General features: G+C 41.3%; 1 protein-coding gene across 3 annotated transcripts in view; it reads left to right on the top strand.

Annotated features, from left to right (window-relative positions):
- Positions 1-15363: 15363 nt before the first annotated feature.
- The window catches only part of LOC122809428 (zinc finger protein OZF-like), a 176869-nt gene continuing 168119 nt past the window's right edge, over positions 15364-24113 (top strand). For all 3 annotated transcript variants that reach the window (XM_044080957.1, XM_044080948.1, XM_044080940.1), the window contains exon 1: positions 15364-15561. In XM_044080957.1, the coding sequence (XP_043936892.1) occupies positions 15550-15561 (12 nt within the window). In that variant the 5' untranslated portion in view covers positions 15364-15549. The remainder of the gene's footprint in view (positions 15562-24113) is intronic.

Here is a 24113-nt window from a genome sequence, read left to right as displayed (position 1 = left end):
GAGGAACCTTTTTTATGTAGTGGGATAACATAGGACATTTTCCACATGGTGGGAATTTTTGCCTCTGTTATGGTACGATTAATTAGTATTGATATAGGATAGGCTATGGCATCAGATGATTTTTGAAGGTATTCAGCAGGAAGTTGGTCAACAGAGAGAGTGGTGAGTTATAATTTTTTGATAAGGGTACGGATGAGTGATGTGGGCATTGGTTGTAAGCTAAATGAGAGCCTATTAAAAGGGGTGGTATTGTCAGGGCCAGGGGAGCTAGGAGGTAGTTGGCTAGCTAGGGTTTGAATTGTTTCAGTAAAGAAATGGTTGAAATTGTCTGAGACATCTTCAGGAGATTTATCAATGAAACCAGTGGGGATGGGACTGGATGTTTTTCCCAGATGGAGTAGGTTATTCAGACCTGCCCAGAACTTTTGAGGAAGCAGTAATAGCCAACTTCTTACTTGGATTTTTTACACTAAGGATTCTTTAGAGTGTTTATTAGATACTAGCACTTCAAATGCTGTAATGTAATTGTTTTTTTACTCATTAATTAAGCAGTGTATTTTTATTGGCTATTACTTCTTTTTAAACTGTAATAGCCAATAAAAAATGCACTGCTTTAATTAATGAGTAAAATTAATTAAGCAGTGTTTTTTTTTTTGGCTATTACTGCTTTTTAAACTGACTGCGGTGGTAGTGCTGCGGTAGCGTTGTCACCTCACAGCAAGATGTGCCGTTCGATTCTCAGCTAGAGCGTCTTCTGTGTGGAGACATGCGTGAATGGGCGTACCTTCGTTGGAGGTTGTGCATCAGGGCTGGGAAACTCGGCACGTAAAAAATCTACTGCCAATCATTAGCGGACCAGAGTTCCGCTGTGGTGACCCATAACCGGGAACAGCCGAAAAGACACAAACACATTACAGCTTTTTAAACTGTATTGTGTTAATGTGCTGTTGTCTGATGAAGCGGATACCAACCATGAAAACGCTTACCATGTGTGATTAAACCTTATTTTTATTTCCTTTTGGAAATTTTATTTTTTGCTGTTTTTCTGGGACTGAACTCTCAGCCTGGAATGGTATGGGGCAAACTGTGACAACTCTGGGTACACAACTAGAGGGGACTCGTACATGTCAGGATTACATTTCTGGCACAGGAGAGGTACCCTGAACTGCTGTTATGTGAATGTGCTACTGGCATGCTTCAACTGGTTTCCTGTATGTATCTAGAGTTATTGGCAGCAGTGACCACTAGCCATGGCTGCGTGACAATTGAGAGACATGTATCAGGAAGAGTGCATGTTGTATGTACCTATCCTGCTGTCATTTGTAGGCATGTGGTGGGACAGTTGAACAGTTGTACACTATTTATTAGTATACCCTTCATACAACTACTACCAACATTTCCTTACCTGTAAAACCTGTGGAGAAAATATCTGTTAACACTACCTGACTGTTTTTATATATACTCCTGATTTCTTGTGTGTAGATATGCACACATCTTAGTAGCACTCCATGGATTTGAACCATGTCTGTGTGGGCAAAATTAACAACTCAGCTATTTCACATCGCACTGAGCTACTGAGGAACTGCTGTTTCATGTTTCACTGGTTTCTTCCTAATAGTCTCTTGGTTAGACAGTCTGAACTTGTAATCCTGTGATGCATGCATGACAGATAGTTATTGTACTGTGCATTAATCCTTTGGATTACTACAATCTGGAAAACAAGGTTTAACACAAAACACTGCTGGATGGAGCACACTTTGAAACTTCACACACTGCTATTCAGGGTTCAGAGCTTAGTGCAGTATATATTTCACATTTCAGTTATATCTTGTTTTTCAGCTCCACCATCTACAGTTTTTCTTAACAGCTGTTTCACCGAACAACCTCAGTTAATTTATGCTGTCACAACCATATTTGCTGTGAAGAACCTGTATACATTCTATATGTATACAACAACATACCAGAGTAAACACAACAGTTGTTGTAGGGATCTTTATTACACATCAATATTAGTCGGTCAAACTTTTTTATTTATTCAGATAATACAGTAACAGTATACCTACTAGCAATGAGCAATGTACTCTTTCATAGCTATTTGCACAAAATGCTGAAGAATAGATTTGTACTCACCAGCCTGTCAGCATGGGCTTCTACATTACTAGCCCTCTCTGCTGCAGCTGTAGGGGAGAAAAACAAACATTATGCATACCTGTCTATCACATTCTCAGGCTAGTATTTGCTACAAACTACTTGATAGTGATACTTACTACTGGAGCATTCCATGCATCTTGGATCCAGTAGGCCAAGAGCACCCCCTTCCTCTACTTTAGGTCAGCATAGTGGTGCCATACCTGCTCACCAGTGTGGGGGATGCCAGTAGCACTGGTGAGATCATGTGCGAGACAGTCCCTGGCCTCCACTTTGTGTTGTGAGCCCTGTTACTACCCCTGCAGTAGTCTCTCCTCATGGTTTTCTACAAGGATTCCAGATTCTGATTGTATTTCCACCTGCGCCATTTAAATAAGGTGATATTCCTGCCCTTTGCCATCATTGGACCATTTTGAACATGTTAAGCCCCGCTAAGCAGTACGCAAATCTGCTAAGCTGAGTTGAACAGTGTTTAAAGGAGTAATTGCTGAGCTCTGCTTAACAGTGCACAAATCCACTTAGCTGAGCTACCTGCTGCTTAGCATTCATGTTTAAGCAATGCTTAAACCTGGTAATCATAGCTGAGCATTGCTAACCATTGCTTACTTTTCATTTCTAAAAAATTATCAGAATAATGACTTAATTTAGTAAGTGTATATGATTTACTTTACATGACATCCCTCTATGTGTTTTCATTACATTAGCAAGGGGTGTGACTATACTGTATGGGACATGTGTGTATACATAGGTAGTTTCACATGTTATATGCACTCACACTTCCATTTTATATCAGCTACACTGCCCTGGTTGACAAAAATCAATTACTACATGCTTTAAGATGAAAATAACAATTTTAATACTGCTTTCCCATGTAAAAATAAATTGCCTGATTTGGTACTTGAACCGTTAACACCTGCATGTAAATCCAGGACTGTAACCATTACACTATCTCAGTTTGAGGATTTTAGCTGTATATTTTTATTTATCTCCTCTGGGGTGTTTAAGCAATGCTGGGCAGATGGCTATAGCGGGCACACCCACTCAGCTACCCTTAAACATGCCTTAGTATGGAAAAAAATATTTAACTATTTATGTCCTTGTTCAGCTTTGTTACTCTAGGAGGTTGACGGGTATGTGAGGCAGGCATCTGGGCATTCTGCAGACACCTGTGCAGTTGAAAGCTTTGCCCATACGGTACTTTCACATGGCAGACATTTCTGTTTCAGTCTTCATACCATGCAGGAAGTCCATGCTACTGAACATCTTTTATTCTGTCAGCCTTCAGGTTTGTCAGTGCACTTTGTAAAACGTGTCCCTATTTATGTGCCTTTGTCCACCTGTTATTTATGGCTTTGTACTGCTTTATTGCTCTAGGAGGGTGAGAAGTATGCGGGGAAGGCATCTAGGCATTCTGCAGACAGCTGTACAGTTAACTGCTATGGCCGTACAGTGCTTTCACATAGCAGACATTTGTGTTTCAGTCTTCCTATCCTGCAGGAAGTCCATGCTACTGCAAACCTTTTATTCTGTCAACTTTGAGGTTTGTCAGTGTACTTTTTAAAACATGTCCCTATTTATGTGCCTTTGTCCACCCATTATTTATGGCTTTGTACAGCGTTTTTGGTCTAGGAGGTGAAGAGGTATGTGAGGCAGGCATTTGGGCATTCGGCAGAAACCTGTACAGTTGAGGGCTATGCATACCTCTCAACTGTACAGATTTTTGCAGAATGTCCAGATTCCTGTCTCATATTTTTGGCCTGCTTCTGTTCAGATTATGGATTTCTGGCAAGTCATTAAGGACTGCAGTCAGGGAATCATGGCATGCATTTGAGTTTCAGACTTCTGTCCTTCAGAAAATTCATGCTAATGTATAAGCCATTTCCTATCAACTTTATAAGTTTGTAAGAGCTATATTTAAACGCTGTCCCTATTTTTAGGGCTTTGTCCTCTCCATTATTTGTGCCTTTGTCCAGATTTCTTGCTTTAACAGGTTGGAGGCTATGGTTGTACGGCACTTTTACAATGCAGGAGATGTGTGACAGAATCTTTGAACATTGTTTTCTTGCTCCCCTATGTATTTCAGTGTCTGCGGACACTAAAATACTCATTTATTTCATTTCAGTGTCCACAGACACTGAAATACTGCATAATATTAGAGAAGTTCTCTAATAGGTTACTGGCTAAGGCTCTTGCCACCCCTATAGTGCCTTTTTTTAGGCAGAGTTCAAAGGACAAAACCACCACCATAACAGATACAAGCATGCAAAATCTGAAGGTAATGCTACTCAATGCTAGAAGTCTAAACCTCAAAATGCACTCTCTCAAGGCACTCCTAAAAATTGAGAACATCGATATCTGTGCAGTAACTGAGACCTGGTTCAAGGCTCCAGAGAGCACCCCTGCAATACCAGGCTACAACTCTTACCACACATTTCAGCCACCAAACCAGGACTGAAACACTAAAGGTGGAGGAGTGTCCATATTCACCAAGGATATTCACACTACCAGGCTAGTTGCCCAACACAATGCATCTAAAATTCTCCAGGTGCAACGAACATTAGGTAAGACTGAAATCCAAATTGTAGCTTGCTTCAGATCCCCCACCATGCCTCAAGATTCTCACTACACCTTTCTAAATATACTGGAAAATATTAAGATAGAACCAAATACTGTAATACTGGGTGATTTTAACTACCCTGCCATTAACTGGGAAAACTACTCGTGTACCAACACCTTTGCCCAACGGTTCTTGGATTTCATAAATTCCAATGCCCTGGATCAACTAATCCATAGTCCCACCAGGGGCTCCAATATCCTAGACCTGGTCATTATCAACATGGGAAATTGATGCTCCACACCTATGGTCACCCCCTCGTTAGTCAGGTCTGACCAAAAGCTAATCACCCTTAACATCCACATCCCACCCCCACCCCCCAGTAAGGAAACCTCCATAAAAAAACTTCTCCAAAGCCAACTTCATGCTACTCAAGTCAGAAGTGACAAACTTCATGACACCCATGCAGACGGGAACTGAAAGTTCGACTGCTGAATCCTACACTAAGGTACTGTACGAGCACGTCCACTCATGCATGAATCGTGCCATCCCAAATAGAACCAAGATGCTCTCCTCCAAAAAAAGGAAGCCAATGTGGTGGTCCCCTGCTATAAACAAACTTTACAACAAAAGGAAGAAATTGTTGCAGAAAAGAGGAAAATCCCAGGATGCCAAAAACTCCCTTACCAGCCTCAGTAAGAAATTGAGATCTCTCATAAAATCCTCCAAAGCTAGTTACGAAAATAAAATTGCCAAATATTCCAAAGACAACCACAAGGCATTCTATAACTATGTCAAGAATCTAAATAGCAATGCTCAGATCTGCTCTGAGCTAAAACAGAATGGCATTAAATATACTGATCCCAAGGATATTGCCAATATCCTGGCAGATCAATTCAGTGCCAACTTCACCCCCCTCTCACCCTCTAAACAGCCCATCTCAATACTGGAAGATTGCCAAATTCTGGTAATAACGGCCACACAGGTAAAAAATGCACTCTCCAAAGCTAAGAATACAGCATTCATGAGATCAGATGACATCCCAGGCTGTGTACTACATGAACTACAATATGAACTGGCACCTCACCTAAGTGTCATGTTTAATCATAGCATCACCTCAGGTTTCGTGCCCACTGAGTGGCGCAGAGCTACAGTTATCCCACTCCACAAGGAGGGATCCACCTTGGATCCCGGAAACTACCATCCCATCAGTCTGATGAGCCTTATCTGCAAGGCCATGGAGCGTATTATCATGGAACTTATAAACAAAGACATTGGCAACCTTCAAACACTGGACCCCACCCAGTTTGGGTTCGTGAAGGGCTGATCTTGTCTCTTGAACCTGATTGACTTCTTCAAATCAGTCTCCAGAGCCATGGACAAGGGTAAGGTGGTCCACACAGCCTATCTAGACCTCGCCAAGACCTTTGACACCATTCCCCACTCTGGAATCATAGATAAACTTACTAAGCTGGGCATTAATCCCTACGTCATGCAATTGGTTGCCAACTGGCTTACTGACAGAACCCACACTGTAAAAGTAGCCAACTCCAAATCCAGCTCCAGACAAGTGACAAGTGGAGTACCTCAAGGTTCAGTCCTGGGACTGCTGTTGTTTGGCTTCTACCTTTCTGAAGTACACGCCAACACTAAGGGACTCTGGCTAACAAAGTTTGCAGATGACTGCAAACTGGGAGCCATTACTGAATCCCCAAATGATGTGGATACTCTACAAAAGGGCCTTACAGAAACAGATGCTTGGTGCCAGAGCCATGGGCTCAAGCTCAATGCCAAGAAATGTAAAGTTATTCCCTTTGGGAAAACACATGTACCCGTGAATCACCACATAGGTGGAAGTACACTAAACACTGAAAGTGTGATAAGAGACTTAGGGACACAGGTGGACAGTGGTCTCACCTTCGATAACCACATCGTCACAACAGTCAGGAAATCATTCTATGTGGCACACCTCATCACTAAGGGCTTTTCATCCAGAAAAAAGGAGGTCATTGTCCCACTGTACTCATCCCTCCTTAGACTCATTATAGAATACAACATTCCATTTGGTATGTACCTCTCAAGACATCTGCAACAACTGGAAAGGCTGCAGAAATACCTCACTAAAAGAATCACAGGCCTAAAGCAGATGCCTTACGCTGACCACCTTAAAAAACTCCAGCTATACTCTGTCGCATATCGTCTACTCAGAGGCGATCTCTGCTTAACATACAAGACCATGTCAAACCCAGAGTTGTTGGACATGCTACACTTAAAGAAATCCCAATCCCTCAGAGCCACATGCTCCAGGGATCTAAACCTTGTTATCACAATAAACAAAACATGCTGGAGAGATAGGTTCCTGACCCAGAGACTCCCCAAACTCTGGAATAGACTGCAGAGTGCCTCTTTGGCCTTCTTCAAAAGGAACCTTGATGATTGGATGGGAGAAAGGAAATTCACCCCGGGGATCACGTCAATCGCCCTGCTAGACAGGGGTCCAGGGAAGTAAATAGTGTGGGAAGAAATAGCCAGGGAATTGTTATGGCTAGGGCTGATAGCCTAGTACCAACCTATGAACCTATATTATGCCGAACTACTTTTGGAAAGTGCTGTATGGCACTTTCTGAGTGCAGGGGGTGTGTTCAATGTCCGTGCACTACTTAAACATGCCCCCTGCACTTGTTCACTGTTCGTGTCCATTTAGCCTTAACAGCAGGTGCTGCTGTTAATGCTAATGCTACACAGACACAAATTAATCTGTGCAGGAAAAGCACTATTCCTGCACGGAGTTTATTGAATCCAGGGGAGTAAGATTTGATTATTGTTGACATCTACCTCCAATGTACATAATAAAACATTCTTAACTGAACTACAGTGTATGCAGACTTTTATTCTGAAAAGTACAAGAAGATCTGGCACATAAAGGAGAGACTGGTATCTGTTCAGCACAGTTCTGAGTAATTAAAAGATAAAGACATTCATTTTAGCCTCATTCTAATTTCTTAAATTTTTCCAGTTTATTCCAGTTTCATACAGTCCTTTCAATTCTTACAGATACAGAGTGCCAGAGGTAGTATGTGACAGAAGAATGCCGAAGAAGCTGAAAAGTTAGGTGTACACAAAAGTGCTGTGGCCATTGTTTCTATATGGTAGATAAACCTGGGTAATGATGGCAGAACAGTTAAGATATTTATTTGACAGTCAGGCTTGGGGGTCAAAGAAGGTAGGAGAGGGACACTGAATCAAGAGAGGTGGTGACAGCAGATGCAACACCCTGATTTTATGTAGGAAAAAATGGGAAAAAGGGTACTGCTGCTGCTGATGATGATGACAATGATGACGACTAGTGTTAAAAGAAAAACACTTATTTCTCCAACATTCGCCAGAAGAAACACAGCAATTTCGATAAGCAAATAAAAGCTTTATTTACATGCATGGAGACCTGCCACATCAATGGTGGAATGCCAGCAGTCTAACTTCTGTACAAACTGCAGGAATTTTTATAGCCCCTTCTGCACATACACACACATACTCAACAAGATGTTTATCAGACACTGAGTTTCAGTTAAGACAGAAATATGCAAGGGTCAGTTTCAGTTAAGACAGAAATATGCAAGGGTCATAAGATAATTACAAGTTCTGTTCTTTCTCGGACTGCAGGTTAACATCTGCACATTCTTTCATGGTCAACCTGTTTAAGCAGGTCAAACAGTTCTTTTAGAAATTCTTTCTTTGCACACAAGATAGTTTAACCCTTATTATGCCTGATACAAAGTAGTTGTTCATACAGAATTTTATTACAACTAGGATGTCCTTCAAGAATGCAACTGCCGTCATAACATATGGGTTGTCCTGCCTCAGGCAGCCCTCGGTAGGCCGGATTCCAAAGTCTGGGTCCGGCGTCGGCTGGTGTCGCCTCCTCTCCAATGTCAGAATGGCAGGAGTATAAAGGCATTGGCCGACGCCATCTTCTTCAGTCTTTCTTGCCGCGCGGTGCCCGAAGCAGAAGCAGTTCGCAAGTGCCGGTCGGTCAGCTCCTGTGTTTTCAGTACCGAAGTCATCTAAAAGCTAAGTACCCTGTTGGGGAACATTTTTTCTTGCCTCAGCCGATGTCAGAACAAATTGAGAAAGTTAATAATTGTTTGTCTTGTGGTAAACAAATACCTCATAAGGACTTCCATTCTTACTGCCTCCCTTGCCTGGGCCCAGACCACGACGTCTCAGCCTGCACTGCCTGTGCTTGCTTTAATAAGCGCACTCTCAGGCACCGGGCAGAATTTGCCAAAGACTTTTTTCGGCAAATCTTTCGCTTATATCATGCTGTCGGATCAACCGACAACTCAATCTACCAAAAAACAAAAGGACCGGGACCGACATCCTCGGCCCGTGTCCTCCACCGATACTCCTCCTAAACCCTCCGCGAGTGCTTCGGTCCCTTCGGAAGTGGTAATTCAACTGCTTCAGGCCAATGACACAGCGTTAACACGTGCTTCGGTCTCGGAGACTTCTCCGGTGCCGGTTGTTGATTTTCCTCCAGAAACCGAAGTTCTAGATCTACCCGACACCATTCCTGTGGACAAGATTACTCCTGCACATGGGGCTGCTAGGCCTCCTGTATCCATGTCCATCAAGGCCTTTGCATGTGCTAAGGCCGCCGGCCAGGCCAAGGCCCATCCTAAACCTACTGCCCAGGCCCCTTCTTCTGATAAACAGATCATGTCTCTTGCTGCAGATCTTATTTCTCTTATCAGGGGGTCTCAGCCTCATCCAGACAGAGGTTCTCAGCTGCCTGCAGAGAAAAGGCCCAGAACTGAGCAGGCTGACAACCTCTCTTCAGATGAAGCCTTTGGGGATTCTGAGCATTCAGATACCCAAGAAGAATCCTTCCAGGCCTATGAGGACTTTGATGCTGAGGAATCAGTTCCCTCTGCCTCTCCTCCAGTGGATTTTTCGTTCGGTGAAGTTTTACACTCTATGAGGGAGCATTTTAAATGGCAGGGTCAGCAATTCTCTGATTCCAGGAAAAGGCTACGTTCCTTCCTCAAGCTACCCCAGTACAGACCTTTAGCTATCCCTCCAGTTATGGATGTCCTGGATGATGTTTTCTCCGACTCCAGTGCTAACCCTGATTCTCTCCCTCCTGCTCCTGTCAAGCCAGACAGATATTATAGGGTCCCTGACACTCACAAACATCTCTTTAAGGCCCACTCTGTGGATCTAGAAACTATTTCACAGGCCCCCAAGGGAGTGGCTACTTCCACTGCCAAGAATCCACTGCCAGTGGATAGGGAAGCTAGGTCCCTGGAGAGATGGGATAAAAAAGTTTATACCTCTACCACCCTGGCCATGAGGTCACTTAACTGCCTTTTTCATATGTTTCAGTACCAGGATTTTTTACTGGATGATTTACAGAAAAAGCTAGCCTCTCCTGAGCCTATTGATAGAAAGGCATTGCAGAATCTAGTACATAACACTCAGCAGGTTAGCAATCATTTTCTTCAGTGTGGTTATGATGCATTGGAGGCTTCATGTAGGGCAGCTATGACTGGGGCTGTTATACGTAGACATGCTTGGTTAAAAGAACAGCCACTGCCAGACCATGTTAAAGTAAAGTTACTTGATGCACCTCTGGAAAAACAGAAGCTTTTTGGTGCTAATGCACAAGATGTGTTGAAGTCCATTGAGGAAAAAGCTAAATCAGTACAGACAGTCAAAGATTTCCTCCAGGTTCAGCCACCCAGATTCAGCAGGAATTGGCCTTCAAATAATTGGTCCTTTCCAGACACTGACAAGTTTCAAAGGGGAAAAAACAGGCATGCCCGAGGTAGAGGGCAATACCGAGGCTCCTACAGGGGCCGCCAATGGCAACCACCAAATCAAAGAAGTGGCGCAGGGAGTCCAGCTGCACCACAAGGACAATCACAATGACTTGACTTTCATACCGCCTACAAAGGCTCAAAGAGAAGCACCTTTGGGCGGAAAATTATCCTTATTCTCAAAAAATTGGCATATCTTAACCAAGGACAACTGGATTCTGGATTTAATAGACAAAGGTTACAGATTCCACTTCCATACTTTACCAATAAGACAAGGCATGCCAAACCTGCCACATCATCAAAGGGCAGAGGCACTCCTTCAAGTTTCAAAGCTGTTAAATATAAAAGCAATAGAAAAGGTCCCTCCTCAGGAACAAGGCCAGGGATTTTATTCAATACTGTTCCTTGTTCCAAGAAAAGAAAACAAATGGAGGCCTATACTGGACTTGTCTATTCTAAATACTTTTCTCATTGTGCCAAAGTTCAAAATGCTGACGTTGCAGCAACTCCTTCCCATGCTGGGCAAGGGGTCTTGACTGGTCACTCTGGACCTCAAGGAGGCATACCTGCATGTCCCAATCAGACAAAGCTGCAGAAGATACCTCAGATTTCTTGCAGGGACAGAGCATTATCAATTCTCAGCATTGCCGTTTGGCTTATCTACTGCACCCAGAGTGTTCACGAAATGCCTGGCATCAGTAGTGGCACACTGCAGACTCCAGGGGATTCAGATATACCCCTACCTGGACGACTGCCTCATACAAGCAGACAACAAACAAACCTTGATAGCAAACTTGGACTATGTCATTCAATTACTACAGGCCTTGGGATACACAGTCAACATTCAGAAATCAAGACTACTGCCATCCCAACAGATTATTTTCCTAGGAGCCAAACTGGACACAAAAACACAAATGGCCTATCTCACAGAGGAAAAACAACAGCAGTTACCAGACTACTTCAAAGGCCTAGCAAAGCTCTCCCAGCTGACTGCAAGGAAAATCCTGCAGGCCCTGGGGTTCATGGCATCTTGCATTCTTCTGATACCTTTGGCAAGACTTCATATGAGAAAGCTGCAATGGTACTTAAAAAGCTTATGGTCCCAACACAGCCAAAGCCTAGAGGATGTAATCCCACTCATTCCATGTCTGCAAAGAGAATTTTTGTGGTGGGCTCAAGCAAGTCAGTTAAACAAAGGCATGTCTTTCAACAAACCTCAAGCAGGTCAAATGATTACAACAGATGCCTCAGATCATGGATGGGGGGGTGCACATGGAGGGCAGATGCATTCAAGGTCAATGGACACCAAGGGAAAGACATCTGCACATAAACCAAAAAGAGATGTTGGCAGTGATACATGCAATCGAGACTTTCGAAAAATCACTTCAACAAGGACATTTGCTAATAAGGACAGACAACACCACTGTTATGTGGTATATAAACAAGCAAGGCACTCATTCTTATCCCCTCTGCAGACTAACAACGATTCTCTGGGAGAAATCCCTGAGTCTGAAGATACATTTGCAATCCCAGTTTGTGCCAGTCAAGGACAATGTACTGGCGGACAAGCTGAGCAGAAATTTCTTGGATCCACACGAATGGATGCTGCATCCTCACATTTTCTCACAAATAACAAGGACATGGGGAAGACAGGACATAGATCTCTTTGCTTCTCACATGAATCATCTCCTGGAAAAGTTCTTTACAAGGACCCACCATCCTCTAGCCTGGAAAACGGATGCTCTCTCCTTCAGCTGGAATTCCCTAACAATTTATGCATTCCCTCCTCTACCACTGCTGACCAAGGTGATACTGAAGATCAAAGCAGAACAACCAACAGGCATTTTGATAGCTCCAGACTGGCCAAGGCAGCACTGGTACCCATTGCTGTTGAGCATAACTCGGACCAAACCGTGGCCTCTGCCCCTATGGCCTCTGCTTCTAACACAACACAATTACAGGACTGTTCATCAAAACCTGAAAACATTGCATCTGACAGCCTGGAGGTTACCATAACTCCTTCCGATATCTCTCTTTCCAAAAAAGTTCAAGAGATCTTACTGGAAGCACACAGACCTTCCACCAGAAAACCTATTCAGCCAAGTGGAAGAGATTCATCATCTAGAATGCCAACAGGGGTCAGGATACAACAGTATTGAGTATACCTCAGATATTGGAATACTTGGCAGAAATGTTTCATACTGGTCTCTCATATTCTTCCATAAAGATTCACGCCTCAGCAATCTCAGCAAAATACAATTGTGATCCACCTGTGTTTTCACATCCTTTGCTAAGACAGTTCCTAAGAGGGATAAAGAATATCAAACCTCCCAGAAAACCGCCAGTACCTGCATGGGACCTCAATTTCGTCTTGGAAAAATTAACTCTTCCTCCCTTTGAACCAGCAGCAACTTCAGAAATGCAATTTCTCTCATGGAAAATGGTTTTCCTATTGGCAGTGACATCAGCAAGAAGAGTCTCAGAGATACAGGCACTCATGGCAGTACCTCCTTTTCTCATTTATCATCAGGACAGAGTCTCTCTAAGAACCAATCCTTCATTCATGCCAAAAGTAATTTCCAGGGTGTCTCTAAATCAAGCCATTCACCTGCCTACTTTCTTCCCCAATCCTCAAAATAGGGGGGAAAAACTGCTGCATACTTTGGACATACACAGGCAACTACGCTACTACTTGGACAGAACTAAGGCCACCAGAAAGTCTGACCAAATGTTTGTAGCCTATGCTGCTGGAGTACAAGGAAAAGCAATCTTCAAACAAACAATTTCAAAATGGATTGGACACTGCATCAGATTCTGCTATTCTTTTCATGGAAAAGGTGTGCCAGCCAATATTAGGCCACACTCCACCAGAGCTATAGCCACATCCACAGCTTTCCTAAGAGGAGTGGCTACAAAGGACATTCTAGAGGCTGCTACATGGAGCTCCGTGCATACATTTACCAAGCACTACAACCTGCCTTTATACTCTAGATCCCGAGCAGGCTTTGCTTCAGCAGTCCTGCAGGGCATTTTAGCTACACCATCCCTTTCTTAGTTCCATCCACCCCCAGCTTGGCTATGGTATTCAACCCATATGTTATGACTGCAGTTGCATTCTTGAAGGACATAGTACAGTTTTGTACCTACCATAAATGTAGATGTCCGATAGATATGCAACTGCAGTCGGATTTTCCCACCCTCCTACCCCTCTGTAACTTTCTTTATGGGTCCACTACCCCTATTTCTATTAGCTGGGGGTATCTCCTATGGTGTATCTGTTTATTACTGTTGTGCATGTCTGGAATTGTTTATCCATTCACCAAATTTAGCCTTCCTAGGAGGGCACCTGGCATCTTGGGCAAGAAACACTGAAGAAGATGGCGTCGGCCGATGCCTTTATACTCCAGCCGTTCAGACGTCGGAGAGGAGGTGACACCAGCCGATGCCGGACCCAGACTTTGGAATCCGGCCGACTGAGGGCTGCCTGAGGCAGGACAACCCATATGTTATGACTGCATTTGCATATCTATCGGACATCTACATTTATGGTAGGTACAAAACTGTACTTTTTTCATTCATTCTCTGAGCTCCAATCCCTATATTATACAATTCAGGGTCATGGGAGAGTCAGATCCTAGTCTATGCTAGCACTCACTGGGTCCAAGTATTAGAAAATAATTCTGGTAGGATGTCAGTTTATTGTTCAATGTGCATGCACACACACACACACACACACACACACACACACACACACACACACACACACACACACACACACACACACACACACACACACACACACACACACTGCATGCTTATATAGAGGTATTTAGTGGTTCAGTAGTTCACCAATGACATGTCTTTGGGATTTGGAAGGAAACTGAAGCATCTAGCAAAAAAACAAACGTGGACACAGGAATGATGTGTACACTCCATTCAGATGGCATCACTCCCAAGAAATGAACTAGAGAGCCAAGTGCTTGAAGGCAGCAGTGCTGATCACAATTAACATTGTACTTCTCTTTTGCACACTATTTAAATTGATTTACTTTTGTAGGTTTTTAGGTTTTGGTGGACTACTTTCTTTGCACATTGCTGAGGAGTTTTCTCTTCAGGGCTCTGCTGAAAATGGACCATGGCCAGTTTGAATTGCCTAAGAAATACATACATTAAGGAGAGGTAAAGCAGCCAATATTAGCTGATTTTCTAGCATGAAACTTCACAGAAAATATAAGTCACAATAAACAGAAATGTACTGGAGGATTAGCTGCATCTGGAAGAAAAAGTCATAGTTTTTAGTCTGTCCTAGCATGCTGGTATGTATGACAAAGATATCCTATCTGTAACATGAGCAAGTACTGATATAGTTTACCAACTCAGGGGTCACTGAGTACGATATACAATTTTTTTTTTAATTTTTTTTGTGTTGCTAAAACAAATTACACTAATAGACTTCTAAGTGGGTTGGTGTACGCTCATATTGTAGCTTTATTTGAAAGTGAAGATGCAAGGTGTAATTTAGGATTGGTATGCTGATTAGAACTTTGTTGAAGCAGATAGGAAATGAAGAAAGAAAAAGCCACCAGCTATCCAGCAGGAAATAATGTATAATTGGGATCAGGATATGTATGTTTCACATGTTGTTAATATTAGGTCTTGCTGCTGCTTTGAAAAAACAGCAGAAATAAACTCAGAAACCTGTTATTATGATAACATTCTGAGCATCAGGGACTCACCGTTGTGAAGCACAGAAATGTTGTTCTGTCACTTTAAAGGAACAACTGTTAGTATTTCCCCTCCCACAAGCACTAATGAATACTAGTACTGAAGGACACTATGCTTCAGGATACAGGAAGTGTACTTTGGACTACTGGGTTTAACCGTATAAGTGGAATCTCTGAAGACAGGAAATGCATTTTTGTTACGTTTTAAAGATTTCAGCCATTCTCTGAAAATATTTCAGTTCTCCTCTGTAAATGTTAGTTACACTGTCTATAACAGAACTGGTGCTACTGTGTAAAACATAGAATCATGAAACTGGAGGTAAGTGTAGCAAAGTTAAAAGTGAATTTTCCAGTCACGTGTGTTACTGATACTTTGTAATTTGTTTTTGTGTCAGTATAGTATATTAACGTGTAATAACAGCATTTATACAGTACTGCAGAGTTATTAACAAATCCGGAATCAAAAACAAAAGGAGGCACTTTCTTTTTATAGACATACTTTATTTATCCCAAACTTTACTAAAAGGCCTGAAAGTGCTAAAAAAAGTGCAGTCATTTTCTTAAGTGTGAATATTTTTATTGTATTGGCCAAATATGGCATAGCACTACAAACTTTATATTTTTCTTACATTTCTTTAAACATATTTGAAACAGTATTTTGCCACAGACATTCTATTTATATATTTTATTTTGTTTAAGGGTGACTACATACATAATGCAATATTTATATATAATACTTTTTTTGGCTTTATTTGAAAGTGAATATGTTGAGTTTTCAGTCTGGCATTTAGTGCAGATGGTTAAGGTTCTGGGCTGTGAAGGAACCGGCTCCTGTAGCCCAGGGTACAGAGTTATATTCTTTTCCTCTCCATTTGCCTGCTGCGTGATTATGAACATGTCACTTAACCAGGTAGTGCTTCCAGGGGACCGCTGAAAAGGGACACTCATATCCAGTGTGCTTGCCTAGTTAACAAATGTATAAAATGAATTAGGATTTCATAGGTTCGTAGGCAAGTACTAGGCTAGCTGCCCTTATGGGTCATTTTAAGCCTGGCCAGTTTCCCTTTTTGTGCTCAAAATATCCCATCCCATTTGGTTATAGATTAGCCTTACCCATCCCATGGTCCATAATTATATATTACCCCTAATAAGAATAACTGGGGTCCTACCATAGATACTTTGAGGGGACCCATGCATGGGATAAAGCATTTAGGAGCTGCCTCTGTCCATTAATAACACAGGGGGCAGTCCTGTGATAAATGTTTTGTTTCCCTTCCATAGATATAACTTTTGCTTGAAAATGGACAAGGATGAACTTTGTTTTATGTGGATGGGGAGTCTGTTCCACAACATCCGTAGCCTCTGCAAAATATACCTGTCCCTCCAAACCATTCTCTTGATGTTGCAGAAGAGATTTAGATCCCTAGACTGAGTATTTCTGATGCCACTTGATGAGCTGATGTGAAGGAAATCCATCAGTAGTGGGTTGGAGGATGCCTTGCATGCCAGACATGGGTCATCTCTTAGCAGTCCATAGTATACTGAATATGGTGACAGGCTTTCAGTCTGCCCATGTAGGACATGTTGTTTAGGCTTTGTATCCTTTTAGTAAGTGCAATAAAATTCTGTATGAACAACTACTTTGTATCAGGCCTAATAAGGGTTAAACTATCTTGTGTGCAAAGAAAGAATTTCTAAAAGAACTGTTTGACCTGCTTAAACAGGCTGACCATGAAAGAATGTGCAGATGTTAACCTGCAGTCCGAGAAAGAACAGAACTTGTAATTATCTTATGACCCTTGCATATTTCTGTCTTAACTCCTTCACCCCGAGTGCCTTCTCATGGTGCCTGTGCCTTTAAGGCCGAGCGCGCCATGAGAAGATACAGTTTTCAAGCCATTCCCCCCGAGTGCTTCTACAAGCGAGAGAAAGTGTATTGCTAATTTTTAGTGCAACTTAATGTAAAACACTCTGAAATCGTAACTAAATATGTAATTTATCATATCTAGTTACGATTCAGTGTGTTTTAACATTAAGGTCACATTGAAGTTTTGCAGAAAAATCATTTTAAAAAGTTCTTGCTAAGCAAGTGGTGGCAGCCAATCAGATTCTTGCATTCCGAGCCACCACTTGCATAACACCTCCACCCCATACCCAAGCTTCTTTTGTTCGCCCCTAATAAATAGTGGGTCCAGCAGCAGGTATTTCATTCTTTTTGCGAAGAACTGGAGATTTGACCTGCTACTGGATCCTCTGTTCACGGACCGCCATATAGGCACTACGAGGAGTTCCCGTTCAGCCACTAAAGTTTCGAGTTCCCGGTCAGCTCAGCAACTACCTTGTCTTTCTGCCGTTCCCAACCAAATTTGTGAGGTACTGTACTTGTTTTTTCCATAAACAGTTTTTCCTGTATTTGTTTATAACTGTTATACTGATTTAGGCATGGGTGCATGGGGCGCCAGCCAACCGCTTTTTAAACTTGCGTTTTTTTTTTTAAATAAGTTGCCTAAAATTGAAGCGCGAGTCGAATCGTTATATTTCCGATAACGAGTTGAAACTGTTTTCACTAAAGCCAGTTAGTGAGTTTGTAGTTACTGTTGTTGGTAGTATCCACAATCATCTAATTGTGCTGTAAAGTCTTTGTAAGTTGTGCAGACTGTAGATTCCCTCATATAGGCTATATTGAAACTCGCTGCGTTGAATGTGACCAAAGCAAACAGTTATCCGTATAGTGTTTGGTGGGGACATTGCCGCAAAATGGCCATAGTGAAATTGTAGAATAGTTCCGGAGTTTTGTAACGCTTTTTTTGTAAAAGTTTTGTAGGTGGTGATGTTTCTGAGCCTTTTATTGTAAGAGAGAAGCCTCGTACTCCATGGACGTTGCTGTGGAGTTGAGAAGCTGGTTGTTGATAGGCATTCTCTCCGACACCAGGTGCACAGTAATGTCTTCCTCTTTGGAACAAATTTTATATGAAAGCAGGCTTGTAACCTTACTCGCAGATGAGCAGCATAAAATGATTACAGCGCAGCAGTGGTTTCGAGGATTGCAGTTCTGGAACGGTTTCTTGCAACTTGCTTATTACTCGTTCTTTTATAAATGTTAATGCTTTATTGGAGCTGTTCTCCCCGGGCCTCTGCTGAAAATGGACATGTGTCCAGTGTGACAATCCCCAATCCCGGTAAGTGTAAAATAAAATAAATAAAACTAGTGGATGACAGGACAGGAACTTTCATTTTCTTGTGATTTCTGAAAGTCCTGTTTTGGTGCAGAACAGGGGATCTGGTATTGCGGATCGTATTTGCGTTTACTGATTTCGTAAGAAAAAATGTGAGTGCTGGCTTATTGAACCAACTAAATATCTCCTTGATTTTACTTGTATTTTTAATTGTTTGCTTTGTCTAATTCTGGAGGTAGTCATTTAGTCGGTCGGATTGAAAGTACGCTACGGAAGAACGTTTAGTACAGTAAATCAGCCTTGTTCTTCATCTTACACATTATACAGATCAAGTATTTAATACTTTGCAAATACATATTACTTACTTAAATGCTTTTCTAACTTTATCTTATATGATCATTCTAACATGCTACTGGATTCTGTATTTGCTCAGCTGTACTTATACCCATACACCTTTCTACTTATTTTTTTTTCTATCTTCCTCCTGGGCCAGCACCCTTTGGCACCAGAGTTGCCAATCAAGCTCTAATCCCTTGAGCAGTAGTGAGGGCTTTATTATGGGTTTACAGTGGTAACACAGAGGAGGCCTGCTGTACATAGTCAGGGAGTATGTCCTCCTGTAGGGTGTTGCAATTTTCCTCTTAGAGAGGGAAAAATGTTTAGTGAACTATGCGAGTGATCTGCTGATGTCAAATAAACAGGCACTGCGGACTCCACTGATAAACAAGTGTACCATGGGCCTAAATCAATATTTCTGCTCCATAATCAAAACAAAATATGGAAATGTTCAATACCCAGTTGGGGAAGTACCATGGATAAGGGTGGGTGATCCCACTTTTTTAAGATGAGAGCCTGCATTCTGAAATTCCAAAGCCTATAACTGTGATCCCTTACAAATGAAGGGGTACTAGTAAATGGAGTCTGCTCAGAAGAAGGAATTGTTGCCACAATACAGTAGGGGAGGGGGTCACTACTGGACTGGTAATTTTCATTGCATACTCAATTGACCAGGTATACGGTCTGGAAGGAAATGCCTATGATGTTGCTAATGATACAAAGGGCAGAAGACATGAAAAGTGACTTGGTAAGATTAGAGGAACAATGTATAACAAAACTTAAATTCAATGCAAATGCAAAAGAATATAAATGGGAAGCAAATACAGAAAGCAGTAGCAACAACAAAGATCAGTTATGATAACCTTTGATAATATAAAAGTAAGCAGCAATGTAAAATATAGCAGGCAGAAGCCTGGCACTAGTGTGATGCCTAAGGAACAGAGTCAGAGGAATACTAGGATGAAGCAGTTTCATCAGGAGAAAGCCAGATGTTGTTCGTCATCTTTCTAGGGTAAACAGTAAGTACCTTTTGTAAGAGTGATGTATATAGTTTTGTGAACTCTGCATTCCCAGACAGGACAGAAAGTCCAGAAGAGCAGTAAAATGTTGCCAGTCTTAACAAGAAGGCATGTAAGAAGAGATTACTACAGCTAAAAACAAATGTAATTTTTTGGAAGAGAGAGCGAGATAGAGAGAGAGAGAGAGAGACAGGGGGCTATAACAGAAAATTAAGTACTTCAAGGCCAGATAGGGGCTTCAAATGAGGTGAAGGAGTAGTATACAGCAGCTGAACTTTCTGAACAAATCAGTATGATGTGTAGTTAAAGTGGGAGATAGGGCTAGCCTTATGGTTGTGGTTAAAACTTTTTTATACACATATTAAAGTATTAAACATGTCAGAAATGCGACCATTTCGAATCCTTAGGTTCAATCCACAACTTCTGTTTCCCCCTATTTTTGCACATGGGTTCGGGCTATGACATCAATAGTGACAATCATCTACAGCTAGTGTTCACATCACTGTTGGCTAGCCCTGCTGCAGTTGTCCTTCCAACACACACACACACACACACACACACACACACACACACACACACACACACCATGGCCAAATTTAGAGTATCCAGTCCACCTACTGCATATTTTTGGAATGTGAGACAAAACCAGAGCTTCTAGAGAAAACTGCATGAACATAGGGAGAACATAATGACTCCACACAGAAGGCACCCCAGCAGAGAATTGAACAGAAGAACCTCTTGCTGTAAGGTGAGATGTAAGCATTTCATTAATATGGGATGATGTGGAATTCTTTTTTTTTTTAATCCATCCATGTGTTAGCTAGATTCTTCCCCTTTTTGCATCTCTCTATTATTGCAACTCATTCCCTCGAGTACAGCTCTTTTGAGTGTATAACTTTAACTCCCAGTGGGTATGGCCTGAGGCTTTAAAAAATTAATTTATCACCTTACAGTTCGAGCAAATCCTTATTGACAGAGGTCAAATATCAATACAAGTGTGTTTGCCATCATGTATGCTTCAAGGTAAATTATTCTGATACCTTGTATGTAGCATGTTTTGTAAATTATTAATGCAAATGTGAACAATCAATATTTGACACCTAGAGGCACAGTAGGAGCTAACTGCAGAAATGCCTGGAGGTACACTCGGTTCCTTTGTTCCATATGACTTTAATTACTTTTTTCATGTAGTACTGCGATAACAGGTTTTTTTTTTTTGAGATACAGTAACTATAAACACTCTCTGCATCATTTCCAGTTTGCATATTGTCAGAAGGCAAAGCTATTGGTCTATACTTGTTAGAATGGCTTGCAGGTTCATCTTAAGAAATTGTTTGGGAGAACGTTGTAAAGTAAAGTAACATACCACATTATGAAATGCCACCCTATGACAAGCAATAGGTGTGACAAGGCTTTGGGCTACTTAGCTGCTGGGTTTGGATGTCAGGTGTTAAAGTCAGTGAATTTACAGCTAGTGACCTGTGATAGTATTGGAAAACCTTTCTTTTAACTGACAGCTTGCTGAGTCGTGAGTAGTATTTATACAAAGATTCAATAATGGCTACGGCAGATTCCGGTCCCGAATACTCGCCCTTTTTCACAGTAATGGGCGCTTCATCTGCTATGGTATTCAGCGCCTTGGGAGCTGCATATGGCACAGCAAAGAGTGGAACTGGTATTGCTGCTATGTCTGTTATGAGGCCTGAACTCATGAAATACATCATTCTTGTTGTTTTTTATTGCCATTTATGGCTTGGTGGTTGCAGTGCTTATTGCCAATTCTCTAACTCCTACTATTTCACTGTTCAAGAGCTTCCTACAGTTGGGTGCTGGATTGAGTGTGGGCCTCAGTGGTCTTGCAGCAGGCTTTGCTATTGGAATTGTAGACGATGCAGGTGTGAGAGGGATGTATGTAGGTGTTTAATTTGGGAGGATTGCCTGGAATTTAACACCCCCCCCAACCTTTCAGTCCCATTCTTCAGAGCCTTTGGGGGGTGATCTGTAAGCTGGGTTATGCCATCAAGGAATATTCTGTGTATAAATATAGAATTGTAATTTTTCATTTTTTATTTATAAAGACTTGAAATGTTAATACATCATTATTGGAGGAACATTTGAATTCTGATGCAGTGTTTATAAATATATCCATTAGGCTGGTTGAACATGTTATCTGTAAGTACTCAGATTTTTTTTCCATTTGGCTGTAATTGGTCTAGAGGTTGCTGTAGTGTCTGGTACTGGAGTGAAAGTTAATTTTGTGTTTTATGCAAATGTTCCAAAACACTTGTAACTGTTTTCCAGTGGGATATGCCTTGACATCAGAAATGTGCACCCATTACAGCACTGCTTAGAAGTTGAGTTCCTTTTTTTTTAAACGGGTCTCTTAGAAATAGGCACTATTTACTGACATAATGATGTTTTCAGAAAATGCAGCTTGGAGGATAACATTTAGAAAACCTTGGGACAGTGTTCTAACACCAGACAGAAAAAGATTAATGTTGGCTTTGGAGCTCACCCAAGTCTCTGATAAAACATGGCAGGAAATCATTAGCAGATATGTAGTCGGAGAGCTACTTGGTATATTGTAGAATTCTTGTATAATTAATAATGACGTGTGCTGTTAGACAAACCTAGGGTGAGACTTTCACATGTAAACATGATTTTAAGTGTTTAGGTTGCAGTCTTAAAACTTTCTTGTGGAATTTCTAAGTGCTGTACACAGTGGTCAATATTGGATGTTATTTTATCTGCTGATGAAGCTTTTTTTCCCATTTTATTAATTTGGGTAAGATAGAGCAAGAGTCAGACGGATGGTACAAGCCCCCGTAGGGTTATAAACATGCATTGATCACCCTACAGAAACTGTGATATAGGGAGATTTGCCAATGCCACCTTGTTCTACACAAAAATAGTACAGCCCCCCACCCTCTTTGTTTTCCTTCTGCTGCAATTGGATTTGACTGAATTCACTGAGGTGGTGTTTTTTGATACTGGTCATTGTGGTTACTTCACTAAATATAGAGTTATAAAAGATTTTTCCTTGAGATGTTATAATGGAGGATGGAAAGGATGTAGTTGTGGTACCTTGTGTGGTGGGTAAAGGGGAAGGAAATATGTTTGCCAATTTGTTAGTATGTGCAAGATCAGGGTTTCAAGTGGATCCTAATGAGATATTACCTTTATTTTCAACTGTATAAACAAGATTGGTTTAATCATGTCGAAGGGGATGTTTCGTGAATTTAATTTCAGTTATGTATGTTGCATATTGAGACAGCAAACTTTAAATTTGAAAAGGCTTGCTCTGTAAAAATGGAGATGCTTAATAGCTATAATATTTTTTGGGAGTGATTTTTTTACAAAGACTATATCCAGCTCAGTTTTCATTATGCTCAATTTGAATGTATTCCAGGTATTTTAGGTTATTGTAGGTGATGATACTTACACACGTGATTGTCCAGGGACTGACGTAAAAACAAAAAAAAAAAACTGTTATTGACATTTTGTTAACCAGGTTAGTCCAGTTGAGCCAAGGGGCCCATTTTCAGTGGACACCTGAGGAGAAAAGCTCTAGAAATAATACAAATAATTATGATATTTACAAAATATGAAAGTAGGGTCACAGAAACCTAGTACAAGTCCTGACAGCATGGAGCTGCCATATTTTTATGCATTTCTCCTGGCTTTGTCAGTCGCGTGGAATGTAGGTGGGACGAAGGGCACAGCAATATGTAAGTGTTGTACTCTTTGACTATGGCCTTATAACAGATAATATATAGCAATATAGCAATATGTAAGTGTTGTACTATTTGACTATGGCCTTATAACAGATTGTGACTGTTGCATAACACCTGCAGAAGGTAATGTAATGAATGTCAACAATTATCACCTGTGTCTGGGCATGCATAACTTTGCAAGTCATTAGCACAGTGCACCATGCATAACTTTGCAAGTCATTAGCACAGTGCAGTTACAATATAGCGCTGAGTCATTGTCACTTTTCAGGTAAAACTGTCAGCAGCTGTCACTGTTATTCACATAAGCAGAAGTCATTATCACATTGATGAATGCATGACTAACATTTTGCTCTTTCTCCACTTGCAGTGATTGCAATATACCCCCACCCCCTCCACACTACTTTCATATGTCTTGAATAAAATTTCAAGAAATATCAGCAGTCTAGGAGGAAAATTGTAGACATTACATCTTCAATTGCTGTTTTTCTTGAGACAGTGGCTAGAATAAGAGGCTTTGTGGTGTACTTTAAGAATAATTTGAGTATATATTATTATTGACTGCCTTGCATCCTCTCATTTGACAGAAAATCATAATTTTTTTTAAGT

The sequence above is a fragment of the Protopterus annectens genome, chromosome 1.part1, assembly GCF_019279795.1.
Source record: "Protopterus annectens isolate FY-2018-M chromosome 1.part1, PAN1.0, whole genome shotgun sequence".
NCBI classification, from domain to species: domain Eukaryota; kingdom Metazoa; phylum Chordata; order Ceratodontiformes; family Protopteridae; genus Protopterus; species Protopterus annectens.
This window is presented reverse-complemented; position numbering and strand designations above follow the sequence as displayed.